The 20330-nt window shown below is 32.5% G+C and overlaps 3 protein-coding genes across 4 annotated transcripts; all 3 read left to right on the top strand.

Annotated features, from left to right (window-relative positions):
- The first annotated feature begins 1268 nt into the window (after nucleotides 1–1268).
- On the top strand, nucleotides 1269–4622 carry LOC144429925 (uncharacterized). The gene is made up of 5 exons (XM_078118174.1): nucleotides 1269–1431; nucleotides 1695–1943; nucleotides 2042–2302; nucleotides 2892–3120; nucleotides 3583–4622. Exons 1-5 carry the CDS (start codon nucleotides 1377–1379, stop codon nucleotides 3842–3844), a joined length of 1056 nt encoding a protein of 351 aa, XP_077974300.1. The 5' UTR covers nucleotides 1269–1376; the 3' UTR covers nucleotides 3845–4622.
- Nucleotides 4623–8415: 3793 nt separating this feature from the next.
- Nucleotides 8416–11831, top strand: LOC120347070 (uncharacterized). 2 transcript variants are annotated; one of them, XM_078118084.1, is made up of 5 exons: nucleotides 8416–9140; nucleotides 9460–9540; nucleotides 9621–9764; nucleotides 9845–10037; nucleotides 10190–11831. In XM_078118084.1, the coding sequence occupies exons 1-5, from the start codon at nucleotides 9086–9088 to the stop codon at nucleotides 10497–10499; spliced, it is 783 nt and encodes a 260-aa protein (XP_077974210.1). In that variant the 5' UTR covers nucleotides 8416–9085; the 3' UTR covers nucleotides 10500–11831. The 2 variants fall into 2 exon arrangements, with proteins under 2 accessions (XP_077974210.1, XP_077974211.1); XM_078118085.1 differs by lacking the exon at nucleotides 9460–9540.
- A 4561-nt stretch (nucleotides 11832–16392) lies between these two features.
- Nucleotides 16393–18664, top strand: LOC144429794 (uncharacterized). Its single transcript, XM_078118002.1, has 4 exons — nucleotides 16393–16414; nucleotides 16595–16858; nucleotides 17160–17358; nucleotides 17716–18664. Exons 1-4 carry the CDS (start codon nucleotides 16393–16395, stop codon nucleotides 17975–17977), a joined length of 747 nt encoding a protein of 248 aa, XP_077974128.1. The 3' UTR covers nucleotides 17978–18664.
- The last annotated feature ends 1666 nt before the right edge of the window (nucleotides 18665–20330 follow it).

Below are 20330 nucleotides of genomic sequence, written 5' to 3' on the forward strand. Positions count from 1 at the left end.
TTGTCAGTTGACGGCAATTAAAAATGAATTTGATCTTAAAAGCTGGATAATCTACAATTTATGGTGACTCTAGATATAGCTTAAGATATAGCTTGATAAAGGAATACCGGTACATGAATTCATTGCCTAATCAAGCTACATTACTATAATTTAAACTAATAAACTGATAAGCGAAAAATAATTGTCAGTATTACTGAAAAAAAACTTTATCTTGCAATGTTCGAATATCTGAAGATGACATACTTCCTGACTGTCGTTTGACATTCGGACGCTTTCTTCACATATGAGTGATAAATCAACTTCCTATATACCAGAAACACCGATGCTCATAGTATGTTAAACAATAAATAACTATAATCAGCAGTATTTGTTGAACAATCATCCCTGAGCATTGCTAATAATTTAAGTATTCATTAGTGCTATTATTAGTCATAGAGGGAAACTAATTCAATTTCGTGTGCAGCAAGACTCTTGAATTGAATAGACCAGAATTATAAGTTTGGATATTATTAGTAGATTGAAATAAAAGAACAGCCCTTTACAAAATGTAGCAATAATATTGAAATGAAAATTTCAAGTTTCGTTTGACTAGAAATCATCCACCAGAGGGTTTCCAGCAATCAGGCTAACAAAGAAATCTCACTTAAACTTTCTAGTAGGTTTGACATCTCAAATGTTTTCTTCCAAAATGGCCTACGAGAGTATTTTCTCATTTCAGATCAGGACCCAGTTTTATAGTTGAGTATTTTCCTTATTTTAGTTCTATTACGAGTTTGGGGACTGTCTGTGTTAGCCAAGTGAATATCCCCCCTGTTCATAGGTTCCAGTCCCTTCACATAACTTGATGTAAAGTAGGCGAACAAAATTAGTTACCTCCATATTGGTACACACACTTCTGGAGCGCCGAGTAATCTATAGATATATCAATGAGAAAATATATTAGCAATTCCAAATAATATCCATCAACCACTAGCAACTGAACTGTTTAAGGAATGTTTGACCTATGATCAAAATTAACAAATTACACTCTTATACAAATGTCAAACATTACAAAATGCCAAGATAAAACATGGCACAAGAAGATCATCGCTATGTTGTAATGATATTTCGCCCACATTCTTTATCATAATATTAATATAAGTCAGTAATCATTACGTAGTAGCAACATAAAGCGGGTGTTTAACAGTCACTGGTTCACATTAACAAGGAAAGATTCTGAATATAAATCAGATGGTTGTTACATTAAGTGTTGGTGCAGGTCTTGTATTTTGTCAGTTGGATTTTGTCTTTATCTATGTTAGTACTGTGTAATGAATTGAGTGATTAAAGATAAAAGTAAAGAGAAGTTTAAAGAAGTTGCTGAAGATAAACTCAATATGTGGAAACATTCAAAACTCTTCAATTGCAAATGGTTAATTATGCAGATAATTGGTGAGATCTCACTTACATGAACACTTTTGTATTTCAAATTTGACAAAGAAACGACTTTTGATATTCACTTCGGAAATATTTATCAATCAAATTCTCAGCCTTATTCAACCAAAAATATATTAATTTTGATAGCTTACACTCTTCAATTTCCCAATGTTTGAAAAATTGGATAGTGAATAATTAGATCATATACCGTGGAGAGAAGACTTATTCAACTCACAATATTTAAAATCTGTATTTTTGAATATGAGATATTTTTCTAGCACTCGAAATTGGTCTGAATGAAGCAGCAAAATGCATGGATTGCTCCAATATCATACTTGGAACAGAGAGCAAGAATATAACACATGGACCAAGTAATAAATACAACTGCAACTGTGATTGGACGATACCAACAAGTATGGACACAGATCATGAAACAGCAGTTGTTCTGTTGTTACAAAATGTTTCACTTCCAATAACAACAGGTAGTGCGAGTACTACAGACTGCTCTGGAGATATCAGATTTCCAAGTAAGCTATATTATACAATTTTACTAATGCTATTCTAACATGAAGGAACAATAAAAAAACACATTAGTAAATACATAATTGTATCAATACTTTTATAGGCTCTGATGCATACAAATGTGAATTTCAAAGCAACTACTGTCTTGCATTTGCAACTGCATCAACCGTTTGCAACATCAGCAAAATCAGAGAGAAAATTCCAGTTGCAAATCACACCTGTGATTCAATCATTACATGGAATGAAGCTGGAGGAAGCCCATACAAGATACAATACTATGCAAAAAACTCTGCTGGTTACACAAAATACTTCACAATACAATACCATGTAATAGATTGCAGACCAACAACCACACCTGCACTCAGTGAGTAATTTCATTTTTTATGTAATGCTTAATCATGTCTTTTGCTCAATGAATCACAGATATACCAATTTATAAAGAACCATATTTATCACACCCGGGTGAGGTGGTGGGATGGGGGGAACCTGAGATGTGTATCGTACAACAGGAGTGGGCAAGGTTTTTAGACTAGAGGCCAGAAATTTTGCCCCCCTAGACCTAGCATGACCACCATGTAAGTATGACGTAAAAAGTTACATTTTTTGAACGATACTTAGTGTTACAAAAGCGAAAGTGGAAAACAATAAGCCTCGTGCCAAAACTAAATTTAATCGCAATCTCAACAAATTCTTTAAACTATTTTTTAGCTAAAACAACAAAATTTAGTTTTAGTTTGGTTATGGCAGCATCAGGTGGGCCAAATTAAATTACCAAACAAGCTGTATTTGGCCCGCGGGCTGTAGTTTGCCCATGTCAGTCCTACATCGTCAACACAGTTTAGGTGTAACACTTTAACCACTAGGGCCAGGCGACCATGTCCATATTGCTCTTGTTAAAACGATATAACACAACTTTAGGATGTGAGAATCAAACTTTTATTACAAAATTTTAGCAACGGTAACTGAGCAAGCAACAACAACAGCAACTCATCAAAAAGATACATCATCTAATAAAATATACTTTGACTCAACCACTGAATCAACCAGAACATCTGGCAACGTTCAATGTTCAACTGAAAACACAGAATGCAGCAGTTCCCAAACATCACTGATCATTGCTATCCCAGTATCAGGATTCATGGGTTTGATCATTGGAGCTTTGTTAATGTTCATAATACCAAGGTAAGCATAGATATTGTATAATAAATGAATGTCAATGAAAATGCATAAATTACCAAGTGGGCAATCTATCAAGTACAAAAAAAATGTGTGCCACTCTCCACCTGGGAGTGATACCTGCTTCAATGATGACAAAATTCAAATACAAGTTTGAAAAAATAAAACCCAATCTCAGCCAATTTTGTATAACAAATTATTTTGTTGAAAATGTTGCCATTTGCAAAATCCAAGTTTCATGGCAAACTTTTGGATACATTTATTGACTCTGATGACAAAAAAATTTATATTAACTACAGTTTCGGATCCAATTCCAACTAAATATGCCAAACTTGACTGTTATTGTAGATTCAGTGAAGTCAGAAGCAGATATTAAAACAGCAAATGATTACCGGTAGTCTCAATTACAGTATCAAGTAAATACATATGGTAATCATTAACTTTGATTATATTTCTATCGAACACCAGGTATTGTAACAACATGAAGAAACCAAAGAACAACAATTCGATGGAAATGGGAAGAATTCAACATCAGCAGCCAACTGTCCATGAAAGAACAACATATGAAAACTACACACCAACATCAGATGAAAGTGGATATGAATATCTGAATCAAGTCGAAAAAAAGAATGAACAAAATGGATATGAAGTTCCGAATCCAGTTGATAACAAGAACGAACAACAATATGAGATTATAACAACTGGAAAGGAATATCAATATGACAATTGAAAGCTTGGACATATCTTTTTTAAAAATCCCAAACTACACCACAGAAATTTTGTAACATAAATTTTGGCAAAAATATGAACTAAACTTTGATCAGCTCTCCGAAACAATTTAGAAGTTGTTCGTATCTGTGATATATTCTTCAACAACGTTTTACATATTAAATTATATCAATTTACAATTATCTATAAGTAATACATTCGATTCGAAGAACTTTTCCATGCAGTGCCTAATCTGGGGAAAATTATCAATGCAGCCACTCAGCTTATTCTACTAATATAGCTAATATGTGAGTGAATGTGTGGACCAATCAAGATCTTTGCATGATAGTGTTTTCAAACCTATATGTACTGTAGCCCCTTTACAGCACTCTATATATCACATCACCCCCGGCAAATAAAGAAGAAGACAAATTAATAACACAATTACAAAAATTATAATAATAGAACATGGTATTTGTGAGCCAAATTAGCTTGGGATCTTCAGCAAATTTATTCAATGTCCAGAGATAATTTGGTCAGGTACAGCCTTAGATGGGCAATTTGATTATGTCAAAGCTAAAAAAAAACAATGGTTCTACTTCTTCGCAAATAAGTAGGTATTTGAGATAACTTGCGACAAAATAATTTGAACTTCTTTTTGCAAAAATTCATTTTGGTTTGTGATAATTTTGACCATTTCAAGAAAGTATTACCCCCAATCCTACCTCCAATGTGACTCCTTTAACCCCAAGACAAGGCTACTGGCTTCTTATTATAACAAAATCCAGTTTACACAACTGGTGACTGACAAATGTCGGTATTTTTACATGCTTCTTAATCGCAATGAATTTGAAATGCTTCTATAATAAGTATTATTGCCTGTTTTTTTATTTCTATTTTGTTTCTCTTTTGATTTTTCAACTTCCACTTCTAACAATTATGATGTCTCAAAGATTCTATGAAATGAATGATATAAATTATACAAATGTCTGATATAGTTGGGCAGTTTTTATGAACAAAAGTCTGGTTAGTAAAGAAGACTTATTTAATGGAAAGGCAGGTTATATCCCAAGAAATCTTTCACTCTTGTAAAGACTTAACCAAAATAGTAGAAAAGAAAAGTAAATCACAATAATGATTAGTTTTCTTCATTTAGGTCAGGGGTTCCCAAATTGCGGCCCGCGGGCCAACTCCGGCCCGCGTAACAATTTAAAATGGCCCGCCGAGCTTAGGTGAAACAATGAGATAGATTTTGTTTCTACCTTTTTACAATCTAGAAACCGCCAATTGTTATGTCATTATCACAGTTTAAGCTCGTGTTCATGGTAACAATTCGATTATGCCGGTATCGCAATTATACGTACCGTATTAGGATTACATAGGGCAGTAATTCAGTTATCAGCCGTATAAGAAAAGTTCGAGATGTCGAATAATATACAAGACTCCGAAAACAGATGTTACTCCGATAAATGGCATCGTTCGTATTTCTGTATTGGAAAGAATCACACTTCAGCGATTTGTCCACTTTGCCAACGAACTATTCAAGTTATAAAACAATACGACATAAAGCGCCATTATGAATCAAACAAACATGTTTAAAAAAATGTCAAATGTGAATCCACAGAACCCCAGCTAAACCGTTGCACACCTTCGGGCACTACACTCTTCCGGCCCGCGAACACCCTTTCGATTCTAATTTTGGCCCGCGGCCAATAAAGTTTGGGAACCCCTGATTTAGGGAGTAAGAAAGGTTATCAATGTTGCAATCACAAATCATAATAAAACTCTGACTCCGATCAAAGCCTTATCTACTGAAATATGAATAAAATAAAATAACATGATTTTTCCAGTTTCCAACTGTACCAACTCCTTATTGTCAGTTGAAGGCAAATAAAAATAAATTTGATCTCGAAAGCAAAATAATCTACCATTTATGGTGACCCAAGATATAGATCCAACTCAAAATAAACGCATGAATGCATTGCTTAATCAACCTACATTACTATAATTTAAACTAATAAACTGACAAGCAAAAATAATTGCCAGTATTACTAAAAGAACACTTTAAATTGCAATGTAAGAGTATCTGAAGATGGCATACTTCATGATTGTCAGTCGACATTCTGACACTTTCTTCAACTATGAGTGATAAATCAACTACCTATATACCAGAATCAACGACGCTCATAGTATGTTATACAATAAATATCTATAATCAGCAGTATTTGATGAAACAATCATCCATGAGCATTGCTAATAATTTTAGTTTCCATTATTAGTCATAGGGGGAAACTCATTTGAATTAATTATCCAGAATTTATAAGTTTGGACATTATTAGTAGATTGAAATAAATAACAACAATTTACAAGATATGCAACTCAAGAGTCCTGGTACACACTAAAACAGATATAATTCTGTAACGTTTCATCTGACCAAAATCAGACTTCCTCAGACAAGCAGTTTACAACAATGACAAGAAAAGAACAATCATGCGGTTCAAATGTGAAGATAAATAAATTTGTTTGAAAACAATTGTGACCCAAATAATGAGTTGATTATTTATATTTGGAAACAGATTGCGACGAAAAAATACAATTGGACTCTTGAATTGCATAGTATGGTATTTTTATTCCTACTACAGCATTCTTGCATTACATGCATACGATTCCACTAGCGCAAAGGCATTGAGAAAGGATTGGGAGTTAGTCTCACGCAACCTGTACTGATAATTTACAAGATGTTCCAATAATACGCAAAAGACAATTCCAAGTTTCGTTTGGCTTCATTTTTCAGCAATGTGGTTGACAAAGGAATCTCACTAAAACTTTACAATAGGTTTGACATCTCAAATGTTTTCTTTCAAAATGGCCTACAAGAGTATTTTCTCATTCCAAAACAGGATCCAGTCCTACAGTTGAGTAATCAGTATTCCCGTAGTATGTACCAGGTTAGGGTTAGGCAATAATTTTATTCCGATTTTTCTTATTTTAGTTCTATCACGAGTTCGGGGACTGTCTATGTTAACCAAATAAATATATCCCCTGTCTGAAATAAATTATACATATGTCAAATAAATATTTGCAATTTTTATTCACGAAAGTCTTCTTCTACTTCGTGAATTAGATTTATTCAATATGAGATTTATCCAAAATTAATGATAAACATGGGGGCCTTGTGGGCTAAAACTGTCCGGTAGAGGGCCCCGTGAAACAGAAAAGGTTGGGGACCACAGTTATATAAACTTTTCAATCTAATCAAGGCTCCAGACAAGCAGCCACAGGGTATTATGAAAAATACAACTTGTATAAACAACTTTATACCCAAAGTTAGCTTTGTCATTCATTAAAACTATAATAATTTGTTAACCCAACTCGTGTTACAAACTATATCTCTCCAGCAGAAGCTGTAGAAAAACAACCAGTGAAACATATAAGACTGCTGAAATCATAAACAGCATAATACTTGCAGTTCAGCAAACTCTAAACAATACATAACCGATTGGGATAACTTTAGGAATGAATGATAAGTAGAACAAAATGAGAGCAAAATGAAAACCAAAATCTATGATGCCCAAACTAATCTAACAGGTATTAAACTGTCCAACATATATTGAATATTGTGTTAAAAATTGTATTCTTCTATTCTTGAATAATTCCATATAGATTGTGAAGCAAGGCAATGTTCCCTGAAGTCTGAATTATAATAGGAGAGAGATAAGCAACATTTATAAATCTGAATCTTATATATGTTCAATGTAATGAGAATAACCTGAGTGAAGTATATAAAAATATGACATATATATAAATATTTTTTTTTTTTTTGTATTTTATTTAAGAAAAAAATATAAAAATATGAATGAGGGGAACCACTACCCAATTATCTCAATAAAAAGGAAAATAAATGTGACTGATGAGTGAGTTAATCTACTTTTTATGGTGACTGTGGATATTGCCCCACCCTAAAACCCACACCCATTAAAAAAAATTCAATAAATAGTTATAGATAGAAGATGGCTGGATATCTGAAGATGACATACTTCCTGATTGTCGATTGACATTCTGACAATTTCTTCACCTATGAGTGATAATTCAACTTCCTATAAACCAGAATGAGCAGTATTCAGTGAGCATTGCTAATAATTTTAGTAGAGGGGAACTAGTTTGAATTAATTTTCTAGGATTTATAAGTTTAGACATTATTAGTAGACTGAAATAAAAGAACATTAATTTACAAGAATATTTCTGTAACGTTTCATCTGACCAAAGACAGACTTCCTCAGACAAGGAGTTTACAACAATCAGGAATCTTGGAAAGTATAGTAATGTTCATTCCTTCTACAGCATCCTCGCATTATACGCATACAAATCGACAAGCATAGAGGGCATAGAAGACGGATGGGAATTAGTCTTGCGTAACCTAGCACACCATTTACAAGATGTCGCAATAATACAGAAATGACATTTTCAAGTTTCCTTTGACTAAAAATCTTCCACAAACGGTTTTCAGCAATGTGGCTAAGAATAAAATATCACTTTACAGTATCTTTGACATCTCAAAAGGTTTATTTCAAAATGGCCTACGAAAGCATTTTCTCATTTCAGAACACGACCCAGTCCTATAGTGGAGTAATCGGTACTCCCGTAGTATATGTACCAGGATTAGGCCATGATTTTTTTCCGATTTTCCTTATTTCAGTTTTATTACAAGTTCGGGGACTGTCTGTGTTGGCCAATTGAATATACCACATCATAGGTTTCAATCAATTCATACAACTTGATGTAAAGTAGGAGAACAAAATTAATTACCTCCATATTGGTACATACAATTCTGGAGTGACGAGTTATCTATAGATATATCAATGAGTAAGTATATTAGCAATTCCAAATAATGTCCATCAAGCACTTGCAATCTTACACTTTTATACAAATGACAAACAAAAATGCCAAGACAATACATGACACAAGTAGATCATCGCTATGTTGTAATGATATTTCGCCCACATCCTAATTATAATAATAAATATAAGGCAGTAATCATTACAAAATAGAAACCAGAGGGAAGTGTTTCATAGTCACTGATTCCTATTAACAAGGAGAAATTCTGAATATAAATCAGAAGCTTATTACATCAAGCGTTGAGACAGGTCTTGTATTTTATCAGTTGGATTTTGCCTTTAGCTATGTTAGTACTGTGTAATGATTTGAGTGATTGAAGAAACAAAGCAAAAAGAAGTTCAAAGAAGTTGCTGAAGATAAACTCAACATGAGGAAACATTCAAAACTCTTCAATTGCAAATGGTTGTTTATGCAGATAGTTGGTGAGATCCCACTTACATAAATAGTTCCAAATCAAGAAATAAATGTACATTTGTTACCCAAAAACATAGTAGCCTGATGAATTCTCATCCAAAGTCATTCATGAAATAATAATTTTAATATTAGATTTTCATTAATATAAGATTTCTAAATTGTTTAAAAAGAAGAGTAATGGAGTTTTATACAATATAATTCTCAACCATGTATTAGATTGAGAAAATATCAATTCTATACATATAAACTTGTTTTGGGCTTTATGAGACTGATGAAAATTGGATGGATTTCGCAATGTTGTAATTGTAAAAACTTATTTCTTTATAGCACTAAGCATCAGTCTGAATGAAGCAGCACCCTGCACTGATTGTTCAAATCCAATACTTGGAACAACCACTTCTAAACCAAGTAAATCTTAAACAGCATAAAAAATTCAGTTCAAAAGTAAAACATCCAATCTTGAAATAAACTTTCCTTTCAAATTACAGCAACAACAAATGGATGGGAAACAACAACAAAATATCCAGAAGAAATTTCGACAACACTCAAAGCTGAACAGACTACAAAGCTGAACGGTCTACAAACGGAAATTCCGACAACACTGAAAGCTGGACCAAATACAAAAGACAAAAGTAATGAAATTTTATTTGTCAAAACAATAGCAATTATCCAATACACAATCATAATAAAAACTAAACTTCATAAATTTCAGTTAGTGGAGCTGAGCAGCAAACAACACTATCTGATTCAGACAGAACTGAATCTCATTCAACAACTGATTTGGACAAAAACATCACAGTTACCACGGGAACCAATGGAAGTTCTGATTTATTGACAATTGCAATTCCATTGTCAGGAATAGTTGCTTTTATCTTGGGAGCTTTGTCAATCTTTGTCATACAAAGGTAACAAGTAAAACAACACTTAGTAGCAATAATTTCTCCACAATACTTTCACTTTGAATATTGTTTTGAAAATTTGGCGCAATTTCAAGGTTTCGTTTGGATGTGGTTCAACAATATGCTAATAAATATTTTTATTAATATTTTCAACCCAGGTATTGCAACAAAAACAAGAAACCGAAAAAGAAAGATTCAATGGAAATTGGAAGCATCCAACATCAGCAGCCAACTGTCCATGAACGAACAACATATGAAAACTACACACCAACATCAGATGAAAGTGGATATGAAGTTCCGAATCAAGTTGATAACAAGAATGAACAAAGTGGATATGAAGTTCCGATTCCAGTTGATAACAAGAATGAACAAAGTGGATATGAAGTTCCGATTCCAGTTGATAACAAGTATGAACAACAATATGAGGTTGTGAGAAGCGGAGCAGAATACCAATATGAAAATGCGTGAATGAGTGAAATAAATTCATCCAAACCTTTTGAATTGAAAAACTCGTGTTTTTTAGAAAAAAACACAAGTTATGGATTTCTCTCATGAAAAACTAAAATATTTATTTGTATTGAAGTCCAATTCATTTTGACTTCTGACTGCAGCAATGACAAATTGTGGAAGATTTTATAATTTGTGTTGTATTTTTTTTAATCAGATCATTGTTTTATCAGAATTCTTCACATAATATATGAAGGATAGGGTTTTGAACTAAATATGAGTAGTAAGTATATTAATATATTTGAGTGTCCATAAAAAGCAATAATCTGAGAGGGATTGTCTGTACCCCTTCTTGTCATATTTCCGTTTGTCTGCATTTGATGGAAGTGTGCTCATAATGAATAAAAATGAACGATTATGTTTCTGAATATCTTGAAAAATTTGATCACTATTTAGCTCTTTAAGCTTCGCTGAACTAATAATGGGTTATAAAGTCATGCTAACAATTGAGTTAAAAAAGCTAACATCGAGACATCAATAATTATGAGCAAAAGTCGTAAATACTGAATTTAGGAAACTATGATAGTTCCACTCTGTACAGGTTTCACTTTCAACAACAATTTTTTGGCTAAAACATTTTAGTACGCACTTCAGCGTTTGAAATGAACTTCATCCTACGTGTCCTAGCTGTATTCCTAATAGCATTGTGCTCAATTATTTCAAGTCATTATCTACTAGAAACACTGTCCCTTAGAATGTCATTTGACACTTACAAAAAATAGTCTTTTTAGTAAGCAGTTCAGTTTTTTTAAGTCTTTCAAACTTCTAGAGCTTGAGACCATTCTTTGATTAAATTTTGGAGAAATATTCATTGCCTACTATAATTATTTCTAGACCCATGCATTAATAATCTTGTGTGTTGACTTCTGATAGAAGTAAAAAAAAAAAACAGAAAAGAATTTCATATCATGGCAAAGAGAAAAACAAATAATACATGCTTAAATTGGTGTAATGGTTGATTTTTCAAGTGAAACTATCCCAACAATATAATTTTCAACCCTGTATGAGATTGAGAAAATATCAATTCTATACATATAAACATGTTTTTGGCTTTATAAGACTGATAAAATATGGATAACTTTTTTTGTTAATTCAAATACAGTAGACGAAATATAATTATTTTCGAATCGATTTGAATACCGGTAATTGATTTTGGACATTCCAGGGAACCTACCACTTTCAAACTAATATTTGCGACTGTTTCTGCATGTCTTTTTAAAATATCTTAGTGTTTTGTTTTGTTCAAACCATAATCAGTTTGCTATTGTTTAAATATAACATAAATAAATTTATTGTAAAATATTGAGTGCTGAACATTATTAAACAATATTTAATGGGAGTCACGACAAAAAGTATCACGACACCAGAAAATGCTGTGATTACCTAATCGCCCATAATCTCGCAGTTTTAAAGCAGTTAGTAGTATGGAATAGGTTTGAAACTGAACTTCAAATGAAATTTGAAAATGACTGAAAAAGTTTAGTTGCAGCAGATAAGATGCAAAAATCCATTGACAGTAACCAGTAATGCTAACCAGTTTACTGATCTCATAAAATTCTGTGAGACGGTTTTATAGAACCGAAGCGAACCAGCTGAATTCCACCACTGAGCATATCCTACTAGCATAAATACTTACTGAGTGAGTGTGCATGAGTAGGGACAAATGGACCAATAAATTTTTGCTTGAGATGTCAAGATGACTAGCGGTATGTTTTTATGACAACAACAGCCTACTCACAATAAAACTAACTCAAAAGTGAAATTACAAACAAACACTCAAGAACCACTTGATAATTAATTAATTAATTACTGTTGAGGAGAAGTTTAATTTACAACCATCTCTTATTTATGAACATCTAATAACTGAAAAATTTCGGTATTTTTACAAGTATTTTAATAGCATTAAATTTGAAAATGATTCTACATTCTAAGAATGACTCGACTGATTTCTAATTTCTGTTTTGTTTCCTTTTTCAACTTCCTATTCTAACAAGTATGTTGTCACACAACACAGATTCTGTAAATTGAATGAAATAAATTATACATTCATGTCTAATAAAGTTTGGCAGTTTTCAAAGTGCAAAAGTCTGGTTAGTAAAGAAGATTTATTCAATGTAAGAGGGAAGGTTATATTCCCAGAAAACTTTCACTCCTATAAAAGCTCAGCACAAAATAATAAATAAAAAAGTGAATTTTGGAAATTTACTCACGAAAGTAACAGTTATCAGCGGCAGAAATCACAAATCATAATGAAACTCTATGACTCTGATCAAAACCTTACCTACTCAAAAAAACAAAACAGCTGAATTCAAAAAAGCATAATCTACCCAACTTCACCAATTCTTCATTGTCAGTTTACAGCAAATAAAAATAAATTTGACCTCAATAGATAAATAATCTACCATTTATGGTGACTCTGGATATATCTCCAACTCAATATAAAAGACACATGAATTCAATGCTTCATCAAACTGCATAAATATAATTTAAACTAATAAACTGATAAGCGAAAAATAACTGTGAGTATTACTAAAGAAATTCATCTCGCAATGTACGACTATCTGAAGATGGCATACTTCCTGTTAGTCGGTTGACATTCTGACACTTTCTTCACCTATGAGTGATAATTCAACTTCCTATAAACCAGATTCAACGATGCTCATGGTACATAACACAATAAATATCTATAATCAGCAGTATTTGATGAAACAATCATCAGTAAGCATTGCTAATAATATTAGTTTCTATTATTAGTCATTCGAAACTCATTTGAATTAATTATCCAGAATTTATAAGTTTGGACATTATCACTGCTACATACTAAGACAGATATATTTCTGTAACGTTTCATCTGACCAAAATCAGACTTCCTCAGACAAGCAGTTTACAACAATGACAAGAAAAGAACAATCATGCGGTTCAAATGTGACATAAATAAATTTGTTTGAAAACAATTGTGACCCAAATAATGAGTTATTTATATTTAGAAACAGATTGTGACGAAAAAAATACAAACGAACTCTTGAATTGCATAGTATGGTATTTTTATTCCTGCTACAGCATTTTTGCATTATACGCATATGATTCCACTAGCACAAAGGCATTGAGAAAGGATTGGGAGTTAGTCTAACGCAACCTGTACTGATAATTTACAAGATATTCCAATAATACGCAAAAGACAATTTCAAGTTTGGTTTGTCTTCATTTTCCAGCAATGTGGTTGACAAGGGAATCTCACTTAAACTTTACAGTAGGTTTGACATCTCAAATGCTTTCTTTCAAAATGGCCTACAAGAGTATTTTATTATTTCTAAACAGGATCCAGTCCTATAGTTGAGTAATCAGTACTCCCATAGTATATGTACCAGGTTAGGGTTACGTCATAATTTTATTATGATTTTCCTTATTTTAGTTCTATTACGAGTTCGGGGACTGTCTATGTTAGCCAATTGAATATATCCCCTGTCTGAAATAAATTATACATATGTCAAATAAATATTTGCAATCTAACAGCTGTCCAACATATATTGAATATTGTATTAAAAATTGTATTCTTCTATTCTTAAATAATCCAATTATAGATTGTGGAGCAAGGAAATGTTCCTGATATCCGAATTATACTAAGAAAGAATTAAGCAACATTTATAAATCTGATTCCTATATATGTTCAATGTAATGAAAAATCCTGACCAGGGTTTATAAAAATACGTATAATAAAAAGGAAACCACTACCAACTCCTCTCGGTAACATGAGAAATAAATGTGACACATAAGTACAATAATCTACCATTTATGGTGACTGTGGATATGGCCCCACCCAAAACATACACGCACTTTAAAAAAATTGCTATAACATTATGGACAGAATAAAAGATTAAGAATGAGAATCCCAACAGTTTAAAATAGGGAATAAGTATTTACACAATAATTAAATGAATGGACTACTGTGTAGAAGGTTAACTGTCACATAAACAAAATAGTAAATCACTCTGCTACATTGATTTATGATTTGAGCTCATATTATTTGAGGATTAATTTTTTAAATTCATTGTTTGTCTACATTTTAAATTAAAAATATTCAAAATATTTAAATATTATCATAATGTAGACTCAAACTTTATGTAATACTGGGGCAAATATACACATTGTCGATAAGGTACATACCATATTAATTTTCTAAATTAAACTTCAAAATATCGCCCTTTCGTTTCTTTTGGCTGATCTAACAAAAAGGTTTTGAAATAATGCTCAACAAAAAATATTTTTCTGTTCAAGCACTTTGGAATGTTCGATCCTTCTCGCCATCTATGTTTCCAAGGTATTGTGTTGCTGAATTTTAAAAAACCAAACTAAACTAAATTGATAATTACAATAAGCACTTGGCTCATTCAGCAAGTAAATGACATACAACTGACATTTGCTTTCACTTACCCCACTCACAACAAACTGAAAGGCAAACAACAGCAAATGGTACTTCAGAAAGTATGTGAACCAAGATGGCGGATACCAGACCATAATTTTATTCTAATTTTCCTTATTTCAGTTCTATTACGAGTTCGGGGACTAGCCAAGTGACTCCTGTAGTATTTTACCTGAAATTATGACCTAACCCTAATCTGGTACACATACTAGGTTCCGGTGTCCACCATCTTGGCTAACATACTTCGGGAGCACCCAGCCAATAAAATGACATAAAGAAGTGTGATGATAATAATAAATTAATAAGCAATTTTGGTTTTATGCGATAAAAGTGAGGTCGTTCGATTGCTCATAGTTTCCCGACCACTGCAATACACCACTTGTAAGTTTTAGTGTATTCATATGAAGTGATATTCACAATTAAAACAAGTGGCAATGTTGCGGTTGTGTAAGACATGCTGGGCAAGATCCACATTTATTCAGAAATAGAAGGTCAATGATATCAAGTTAATCTCTCATAAAACAATCCCCAGTAATGTGACTAATGTAGAAATCTAATTCAAATTTTTTGTAGGTTTGATATCTCAAAAATTCTTTGGTACCTAGCCTGTTAATTAATTTCCCCATTTCTGAACAGGACCCAGTGACCTTGCTAACTTGCACTCATCGATCAATAGCAACAAACTGGTTTAAGACCTAGCTGGTTGTCCTATGATTCCAATGTCAGATATATTACTTACAAGGGAATTATTACGTTCCCACAAGATGCCAAGATAATATGTAACAAGTAGATGATCATCAAGCTTACTGTAATGATATTTCGCCCACATTGTGTAATCTAATAATGAATATAAGTCAGTAATCATTACGTAGTAGCAACCAGAAAGAGGTGTTTTATATTCACTGACTCACACTAACAAGGAGAGATTCTGAATATAAATCAGAAGCTTGTTACATCAAGTGTTGAGACAGGTCTTGTATTTTGTCAGTTGGATTTTATCTTCATCTATGTAAGTATCGTGTAATGAATTGGGTGATTGAAGAAACAAAGCAAAGAGAAGTTTGAAGAAGTTGCTGAAAATAAACTCAACATGTGGAAACATTCAAAACTCTTCATTTGGAAATGGTTGTTTATCCTGATAATTAGTGAGATTCTACTTACATAAAAAAGTACATTGTATGTATGTATAAAACTATAAATGTATAAATGTGTTTTAAAATTCATAGTATTTTCAATTAAAAAAAAAAAGTTATATTGCAAATGAATAACTCAATTCCTTTTTAGCATTTAGTATTGGTCTGAATGAAGCAGCACAATGCACTGATTGTAGAAACCCACAACTTGGAACAGAGAGCAAGAATATCACATATGAACCGAGTAATGAAATCAACTGCAACTGTGATTGGACAATACCAACAAGTATAGACACAGATCATGAAACTGCAGTTGTTCTATTGTTGCAAAATGTTTCATTGCCAAGGACAACAGATAGTCTAAGTACAGACTGCTCTGGAGAAATCAGATTTCCAAGTGAGCTATATTATATTACCACTCAACTATTACTATACTATTGTAATACACAGCAACAATTATCAAAAACATTAGTGAATACAAAATTGTATCAATACATTTACAGGTACTGCTTCTCACAAATGTGAATTTGCAATCAAATACTGTCTTGTATTTGCAACTGCATCAACCATTTGCAACATCAACAAAATTAGAGAGAAAATTCCAGTAGCAAATCACACCTGTGATTCAATCATTCCATGGAATTATGCTGGAGGAAGCCCTTACAGGATACAATACATTGCAAAAAACTTTGCTGGTTACACAAAATACTTCACAATACAATATCTTATAGTAGATTGCAGACAAACAACAACCACACCTGCACTATGTGAGTTATTAATATATTTCATATGACGCGTATCTGAGAGCCTTGTGCTCCAAACGAGGCCCTGTTGAAGCAGTCACTGATATGAAAATATGTGAAATTTGAATAGTATAGCCAGAATCGATGCAGTTTGACATTGACAATTCTATTTAGAAGTGCATTAAGTCGAGATGTGTAATCTGCAATGTCAACACAGTCTGGTTAAACGGTTTAACAGCAATGCTAATGCGCCCATATTGCTATTTGAAGTCAATATAACCCAATTTTACAACCTAGGATTTGAACGTCTATTTCAAAATTTTAGCCACAGTTACTGGACAGGAAACAACAACAACAAAAAGTTCAACATCTGGGAAGCAATATTCTGATTCAACCTCAACATTTGAAAACATCCAATGTCCCAGTGAATGCAGCAGTACCCAAACATCGATGATCATTGCTATTCCAGTATCAGGAATTGTGGGTTTGATCATTGGATTTTTGTTGATGTTCATTATACTAAGGTAAGCATAGATGTCATATTCAAGATGAATATTATTGGAAATATTGGAAGCTTCAAAGCAATTTAATAACACAGAGTTCTTATTAGGGTCAGAAATATTCTTTATCTTCCAAATGTGCTGCATCCGAACTTTTTGGGCTCCAGGTTCCAACTCTGAGTTTTACTTTACATGAAAAAAACCTATTATTGATAATAATTTAAAATAAAATCTGCGATAAGCTAGTTTCAGAAAAATTTGATGTTATCTACAGCTGGATAAAAATACTAATGTTACGTTAGGTTAGAAAGTCAATTCATCAGCCTCTAACTCTATCAAATCCATAATTTTATCTCCAATCTATTTTTCATCAAACACCAGGTATTGCAATAACAACAACAAGAAACCAAAAAACAAAGATTTAATGGAAATGAGAAGCATTCAACATCAGCAGCCAACTGTCCATGAACGAACAACATATGAAAACTACACACCAACATCAGATGAAAGTGGATATGAAGTTCCGAATCAAGTTGATAATAAGAAACAAAGTGGATATGAAGTTCCGAATCAGGTTGATGACAAGAATGAACAACAATATGAGGTTGTGAGAAGCGGAACAGAATATCAATATGACAATTGAAAGCTCTTTTACACAGTCCCAAAGTTGCGTCACAGAAATTTTGTAACATAAATTTTGGAAAATATTTGAACTAAAATTTGATCATCTCTACTGAACAATTTAGAAGTTGTTTGCATCTGTAATATATTCATCAACAACATTTTACATATATTATATCAATTTAATATTATCCACAATTATTACTTTCAATGAAGTTTTACTTGTGTCATATTTGGGCGAAATTCTAGCCTAAGCAGACACTCAGCATATCCTACCAAAATAGATACCCACAGAGTAAGTGTGCATGAGTAGATAACCAATGCACCAATCATGATCTTTGCATTTGTGTCTAGATCAGTGTTTTCAAACTTATATGTACAATGTACTGTCGCCCTCTTAAAGCACTCTGTATATCATTATCGCCCGCGGCAAATGAAGCAAAAGAAAAATTGAAAACACATGAATTACAAACCCAATTAAAAAAATAGAATATGGTATTTGTGAGACAGTCAATGTCCAGAGATAAATTGGTCAGGTACAATCTTAGATCACTCATTTGTCTATGTCAAAGCTAAAAACCCTCATGGTTCTACTTCTTCATACATGAGTAGGTACCGTAACTTGCTAGATGACTTGCACCAAAATAAATTAAATTCCTTTTTGCAAAAATTATTTTGGTTTGCGATAATTTTGACTTTTTCGAGAAAGCATTCCCCCCCCCCCCCCCCCCCCCTACAATGTGACTCATTCACTCCCAGAAGGACGCTACTGGCCTCCTATTATAACAAAGTTTAGTTTACACAACTGGTGACTGACAAATAACAGTATCATTACAGGCTTCTTAATTGCAATGAATTTGAAATGATTCTATAATAGGTATTCTTGCCTGTTTTCTGATTTCGTTTTTGTTTCTCTTTTAATTTTTCAACTTGCATTTCTGAGAATTATGTTGTTTCAAAGATTCTGTGAAATGAATGAAATAAATTATACAAATGTCAAATAAATATTTACAGTTTCTATTCATAAAAGTCTTCTTCTGGTTTGTAAATTAGATTTATTCAATGTAAGAAGCAGGTCATATTATAAACACCTTGCACTCCAATCGAGGCTCCAGATAAACAGTCAATGGAAATTATGAAAACTACAAATTGAATACACAACTTTATACACACAGTTAGCACCATTAATTTATTAAAACACTATGATAATTTGTTAACCCAACTTATGTTACAAACTAAATCTCTCTAGCCAAAACAGCCAGTGAGACAAAATGAGACTGCTGGAATCATAATCAGCATATTCATTGCAGTTCAGCAAACTCTAAGCAATACATAAACAGTTGGGATAAATTTAGAAATGAATGATAAGTAGATCGAAATGAGAGCAAAATGAAAACCGAAATCTATGAAGACAAAACTAATCTAACAGCTGTCCAACATATATTGAATATTGTATTAAAAATTGTATTCTTCTATTCTTAAATAATCCAATATAGATTGTGGATTGTAATTTTAAATTAAAAATATTCAAAATATTTAAATATTATCATAATGTAGACTCAAACTTTATGTAATACTGGGGCAAATATACACATTGTCGATAAGGTACATACCATATTAATTTTCTAAATTAAACTTCAAAATATCGCCCTTTCGTTTCTTTTGGCTGATCTAACAAACAGGTTTTGAAATAATGCTTAACAAAAAATATTTTTCTGTTCAAGCACTTTGGAATGTTCGATCCTTCTCGCCAACTATGTTTCCAAGGTATTGTGTTGCTTAATTTTAAAAAACCAAACTAAACTAAATTGATAATTACAATAAGCACTTGGCTCATTCAGCAAGTAAATGACATACAACTGATATTTGCTTTCACTTACCCCACTCACAACAAACTGAAAGTCAAACAACAGCAAATGGTACTCCAGAAAGTATGTGACCAAGATGACGTATACCAGAATGTAGTATGTGTACCAGGTTAGGGTTAGGCCATAATTTTATTCTAATTTTCCTTATTTTAGTTCCATTGCGAGGTACACATACTAGGTTTCGGTGTCCACCATCTTTGCTCACATACTTCGGGAGTACCCAGCCATTAGAATGACAAAGAATGTGCTGATAATAATAAATTAATAAGCAATTTTGTTTTTATGCGATAAAAGTGAGGTCGTTCGATTGCTCATAGTTTCCCGATCACTGCAATACACCACTTGTAAGTTTTAGTGTATTCATATGACGTGATATTCACAATTAAAACAAGTGGCAATGTTGCGGTTGTGTAAGACATGCTGGGCAAGATCCACATTTATTCAGAAATAGAAGGTCAATGATATCAAGTTAATCTCTCGTCAAATTGACCCCAGTAATGTGACTAA

The sequence above is a fragment of the Styela clava genome, chromosome 11, assembly GCF_964204865.1.
Source record: "Styela clava chromosome 11, kaStyClav1.hap1.2, whole genome shotgun sequence".
In the NCBI taxonomy this organism is placed as follows: Eukaryota; Metazoa; Chordata; class Ascidiacea; order Stolidobranchia; family Styelidae; genus Styela; species Styela clava.